General features: G+C 51.9%; 1 protein-coding gene across 1 annotated transcript in view; it reads right to left on the bottom strand.

Annotated features, from left to right (window-relative positions):
• Window positions 1-1,397: 1,397 nt before the first annotated feature.
• The window catches only part of LOC123190058 (probable serine/threonine-protein kinase PIX13), a 9,445-nt gene continuing 4,915 nt past the window's right edge, over window positions 1,398-5,927 (bottom strand). The window contains exons 3-6 of the mRNA XM_044602621.1: window positions 4,948-5,049; window positions 4,230-4,365; window positions 2,661-2,803; window positions 1,398-2,563 (exon numbers count right to left, since the gene is read on the bottom strand). Of these exons, the coding sequence (XP_044458556.1) occupies window positions 1,955-2,563; window positions 2,661-2,803; window positions 4,230-4,365; window positions 4,948-5,049 (990 nt within the window). The 3' untranslated portion in view covers window positions 1,398-1,954. The remainder of the gene's footprint in view (window positions 2,564-2,660; window positions 2,804-4,229; window positions 4,366-4,947; window positions 5,050-5,927) is intronic.

The raw sequence follows: 5,927 nt of genomic DNA, 5'->3' as shown, positions 1-5,927 counted from the left end.
ATTCAATTTCGCAGTACCACCTGACTGCTCCCGATTAACCGCCAACTAATTAAGCAGAGTATCGCATCTCCAATGTACTGCAAAATTGGAGATGAACCAATCAGTCGATCGGATATGTACCCGTCACCCATGTGATCGGCAGGTCCATTCCAAATCGCTGCTGATGTAAACCTTGTCCTTCTTCGCTTTCATCAAGGGCTCCGCAGCATATACCTGGGCCCTGCCCGCGAAACCATCATTGAGAACGACGGCAAAACGATGGACGCGGTGCACCTTTGTACGCTCACGCTACACACGCAGCCGCTGCAGACAAGTGCAGACCGATCGGCGGTCGCTACAGAGTCTGGCTAGCCTGACGCGCGCTGACTCGATCTTGCTCGTGTCAACTGCAGCACGGCGCGCGGGCTACAGTGCCCGGAGAGAGCACTTGAGGTGGCGCTGGGATGAGCCGGCCAGGCGTCGAGCACCCGGCCGCGGCAAACAGAAAGGACGAGGCTCCAAGTCTGAATCGTAACCTGTTTGTCTGGGAACTGCAAAGCGTCGACAGCTATCAGCCAGATTGCAGCCATGCATGGAGCCCTTCTGCCATGCGTTGCGCGGAGCGTGGTCACCCTGGCGCGCGCGGCCGGGGCGTGCATCCGTTTCCGCAGCCCACCGGAGAGCACCAATAAATCAGGAGCGCCGATGTAGGTGCAGCCGTGCAGGCGTGCATCCACCAGCCAAGGTGGCGAGTCGTGGGGTTTAATTAGCGGTCTGCCGGGCGGTTGTGGACACATGCAGAGTTGGAAGTCAGTCATGTCACGTCCACCTAAACCTGACAATCAAGCCGACGCGGCACCGCCAACGCCGCCAACGGCACGCATCTACACCGGGGAGGCGGGGACGTGAGGGAACAGGGGTGTGAATTCAGGGAACGCGAAGCGAGCACATCATCTTCCTCCGTGCTTGTTTTCTTCTGCATCAGAAGTGTATCGAATATCTCGGCCGGGGTCACGAAGATATCGGATAAGATTCCCGTTCATGCATCAGCTAGCGCAGCAGCATGCGCGTGGCGGCACGCGAGACCAAGTTGCATGGGCGAGCAGTACGTGAGCAGAGCATGCGACTGCACATTCGCGTGTAGGGACGGGAATGTTCAGAGGTGGGATAGGCCATGCCCTTGAAGAGCGCACGGACAAAAATTCAATGAAGCTGTAAATTGGACGGTCAGTGTGCTACAGAACATGGTAGCCGGCTTCTTTAAGCGGGGAGATCGAACTTGACTCCCATCATGCATGCACGCTGCTGCGCTGCATTTCTCTGCGGTGTGGACTGTGGAGCGACCTAACGAGAAGTACAGACAGCGCGCACATGTACGTACAGTAATAACAGTGCATTGTTTGGATATACACTAGCCATAAACATTCCCAAAGCCTGCTCACCGAACAGGCGCAACCGTGCATTCAAATTAAATTCAATCAGCAGGGAGCTAATACATCCATGTTTCCGTTCAGGACCTCCACATCATCTAATCTACAACAAGTAACTTTTGTCACATATAAACTAGTTATATACATCAAAATCTAAGATAACCCGGAAAAAGAAAGAAAGAAAAGAAAAGGTTTGCTTTCGTACAATGAGGGTGCATCAATTAGTTTTGCAGATACTGGGTCAAGGAGAAGGGAGCATCATTCCAACACTGGCGCCCTCCAAGAGCAATTAGTATACGCATGTGCGTGTGTTAACTTGATGAAATGAGATAGACATGTCGATGCTGGATTCTGGATCAGAACTGGGCTCTCTCCAACATTTTCTCCATCTTGAATTCCAGACCTGCCTCACTTTGCACCGGTGGGCCGAAAGTATGGAACGTGCCCAGGAGAAGCCCAAGACAGGGAAAGCTGGGCCGAAAAGCCGGCAGCGAATCACGATCAACGAGAGAGATCTCAGTCAGTCAGCTCGCTCTGGGCCAGCGTCATCTCACCCGAGGAGACGGGTGGCCGCTCCGGGCGCCGTCCGTCCCGGACCTCGGCCGCGGCGACTGCTGCTGGTGCCTGTGCCCGTGGCGCTCGCTCCGCCCTGCCGCGCTCCGAGACGACGCGCCGCTGCCGCTCTCCCTGTCCTCCTCCGGCGACGCGCGCCGGTGCCGCGGCCGCATCCGCTCGATCTCCTCCAGGGTCGTCACGACCTCTGCCATGGAGGGCCGGTTCCTGGGCTCGCCCGCGAGGCAGCTCAGTGTGAGCTGCGCGGCCCGCAGCGCGGCCTTGGACGGGTACTGCCCCTCCAGCCGCGGGTCCACGAGGCGGGGGAGCTTCCGCCGGTCCGCCAGGTACGGCTTGGCCCAGTCCACCAGGTTCAGCTGCTGCGCGGGCCGGGCCGTGTCGAGCGCCCGCAGGCCCGTCAGCATCTCCAGCAGCACCACGCCGAACCCATACACGTCGCTCTTCACGTACAGGTGGCCCGTCGCCACGTACTCCGGCGCCGCGTAGCCGTAGGTGCCCATCACGCGGGTGGTGATGTGGCTGTCGCCGCCGGTGGGGCCGTTCCTCGCCAGGCCGAAGTCGGAGAGCTTGGCGTTGTAGTTCTGCATGATGATGAGGAGAGCGAGATACAAATTAGGTTTGGCGTGTGGAACTTCGCCGTTTTTTGGTTTGTTGCAATGGAAGAGGCGTTGCGCGTACCGTGTCGAGGAGGATGTTTGAAGCCTTGAAGTCTCGGTAGATGACGTGCTTCTCCGACGAGTGGAGGAAGGCGAGGCCGCGGGCGGTGTCGATGGCGATCCGGAGCCGCAGGCCCCATGGGATGGGCTGGACAGATCCGCCTTCTGCAACCGCGAAATGCATGTTAATTTCATCATCTTGACTTAGTTTGCTTCAACTAATAAAGCACATTTATAGTAACAATGTCCTTCTACTCTCGAGGTCATATGCTACCACTACGAGCAGTAAACTCGTAAAATAGTTTTTTTGTTACAACAAGCATTACTTAGTTCTCTTCCTGTGCGCAATTTTTTGTGATGAAATCACATCTGTGGTGGTCTAGGAAAAACACAACAAAAATGAGCTCTACAAAATATTTTTTTAAATAGCCTTTTTAGTTTCTTTTTTTTTGCTGAGAGCACTATGAATGTTTTTTCTTCATGGAAATTTGCAGGTATGTAGAACGTTCAACAATGTTTGTTGCTAATTTTTTAAATTATTTTCTGACTTTATTGCACACAAGGGTGAATTTGAGCTTATAAACTCCCTATCCGCATTTACACCCATTTTAAGGCGTGGATTTTTTTATTTATGAATTTAAGGCGTGCATTTTTTGGAGCTTCAAGTGCTCAAAGTAATAGGTGTTTTTAGGGGTACTCAAAGTAATCGGTAGGCCGTTAAAAGGCACATTTATAAGAGGAAAAAAAAGTATATATGGGCCTGTATTGTCCACAAGAATTGTTGGGCTTTGAAATCCAGCAAGTTGCTGCCCACCCTTTCTAGGCCTGGCCAATTTTTTTTTCGGATGGAGACAAAATATCCTTTTGAGAATTATTGGAAATTATACTTGTGTTCTTTAATTTCCCAATTTTCCCTAGCATGCTTGTAACTCATAGGAAATATTACACTAATTCAAGGAAAAACGGACATTAAAATATAGTCATGAAAATTTCATAGTTTGTACAGACAATATCACAAGTAAACATGAACATATCTTTGATGGTACCCAAGTATGTCCAACTTTAATCCTGTTTTAAAGTTCCCAACAAGATTAAATTGATTGTTCAAATTATGTTACTAGTACTTCAATTTATTTAGGGGGAAAACTCTTTCATGTTTCTTAAAGAAAACAAAAAAATGATCTCAACAATCTTATTTGTTTTTTAGACACAAGTGGGCTCCGGGCGTACGATACAAACCGGACGGCCTTTTTTGTCTCTGGCCCAGGGGTCCTAATCACCGTCCGGGTACCGGGACCGGGTCATGCATGCCCAGGTCCCAGTTTTTTGGCATGTCGTTATACTATCGGTTGGCACAACTGAGGAAGTAATCCCATACTAGCAGTTTGATGATGACAATCACATCACCTTCACCCTAGTTTATTTGGCTTTTGCGAGTAGACCATCCCATCCCATCACACTTAGTTAGCGTAGGCAACCCAAGATCGTTGTCAGAAGAGGTCAACCCAGTCGACATCAGACCAGACGGGTGAAGTTGCAGAGAAACGGACAGGAAAAATAACTGCAGCGATAGGAGAGGAGGAGGACTCACTTCTGAAGAGGTGGTTCTCCAGGCTGCCCTTGGCCATGAACTCGTAGACGAGCAGCAGCTCCCTGTCCTCCAGGCAGTACCCCAGCAGCCTCACCAGGTTCGGGTGCGATATCCTCCCCAGAAAGTTCACCTCGCACTGCAAGAAATTACCACCCCGCGCCACGGGTTAGATCCGTAGTTTTAAATAGCTAGCGGGTTATGCCAAATAGCGGCACCATGCTCAAACAGCTATACCGCGGCAAAATTGCTCGGCCTAGCAGCAGACCATGATCTGCGCGAGAAATGGGACCAGAACGGCACCAACCTGTGCTGCAACTAAAATTTATGTGTCACGTGTGGTGTGGTCAGTACTCCAGCGAATTAACAACTGCGTACAGTGTATACAAATGTATGAACATCTGAAAGAGATGGTCTGACCGTCTGGCCGGCCATGTGAACGCGCCGTGTGGAACTGGCTCAGGCTTAGCCACGCCGGCAATTATTGGTGCCGGTAACCAATTTTGTACCCATTTAAAAAAAAACCCATTTTGTAAGCTCGAGCTAGTTTTAGCGGCATATCCTCTCGCCATTTCTGGGCCGGATTGTCAAGAAAATGGACCGCCGGATCGCGTGCGCGCCTTTCTTTCACTTCTCTACTACGAGCTAACGACCCGGCCGGCTTCAATGGCGATGGGTGTGGTTGAGCTGGTGGTAGGTGGAGTGGCGCGTGCGTGCGTACCTGCCATTCTTCGAGGCCCTGCAGGCTCTCCTGGTTGAGCTTCTTGACGGCGATGACCATGCCGGTGCCGCTGCGCGCCGGGTTCATGGTCTTCTCGTCGACCCACTGTAGAATGTATTTAGTGTGCATAGAAGAAGTAATCAGCGTGTTGTATTCATCCTCAAGGGGTACAATATATAGAGTTACAGGGAGGATGAGGAGAAGAAGATACACACGCACGCACACTCTGTAACCAATTACAGTTAGAGATCCTATCTAGTAGGACTTGCCGACGTTGCATGCTGCATGGATAGATGCAGTCGTTGAGTAGCCTGTAGAAGCGGTATTCAGTCTAACACCCCCCCGCAGTGGCAGCGGGAGGCTCGCCGACGGTGAGACTGTTGCGGAAGGCCAAGAACGCTGTAGAGGAGAGGCCCTTTGTAAACACATCGGCGAACTGCATAGACGTGGGCACATGGAGAACACGAATGTCGCCAACCTGAACCTTGTCTCGAACAAAGTGAATATCGATCTCAATGTGTTTGGTACGACGGTGCTGCACGGGGTTGGCACTGAGGTACACTGCAGAAATGTTATCGCAATAAACAACAGAAGCTTTGTCGAGCGGCCGGTGAAGTTCCTGTAGGAGCTGTCGGATCCAACATGTCTCAGCCACGACATGGGCGACCGCGCGGTATTCCGCTTCAGCACTAGACCTGGACACGGTTAGTTGGCGTTTGGACGACCACGAAATAAGATTGTCACCGAGATAAACACAGAAACCGGTGGTCGATCGGCGGGTGTCGGGACACCCGGCCCAATCGGCATCCGAGTAAGCGGTGAGGGAAGTGCTGGAGGAGGGAGTGATTAAGGTGCCGAAGTGGAGTGTACCTTTGACATACCGGAGGATACGTCGGACAAGATTTAGGTGCGTGGAGCGGGGAGCATGCATGAACAAACATGCCTGCTGAACGGCGTAGGTAATGTCGGGACGGGTAAGA

The sequence above is a fragment of the Triticum aestivum genome, chromosome 2A (assembly GCF_018294505.1).
Source record: "Triticum aestivum cultivar Chinese Spring chromosome 2A, IWGSC CS RefSeq v2.1, whole genome shotgun sequence".
NCBI classification, from domain to species: Eukaryota; Viridiplantae; Streptophyta; class Magnoliopsida; order Poales; family Poaceae; genus Triticum; species Triticum aestivum.
This window is presented reverse-complemented; position numbering and strand designations above follow the sequence as displayed.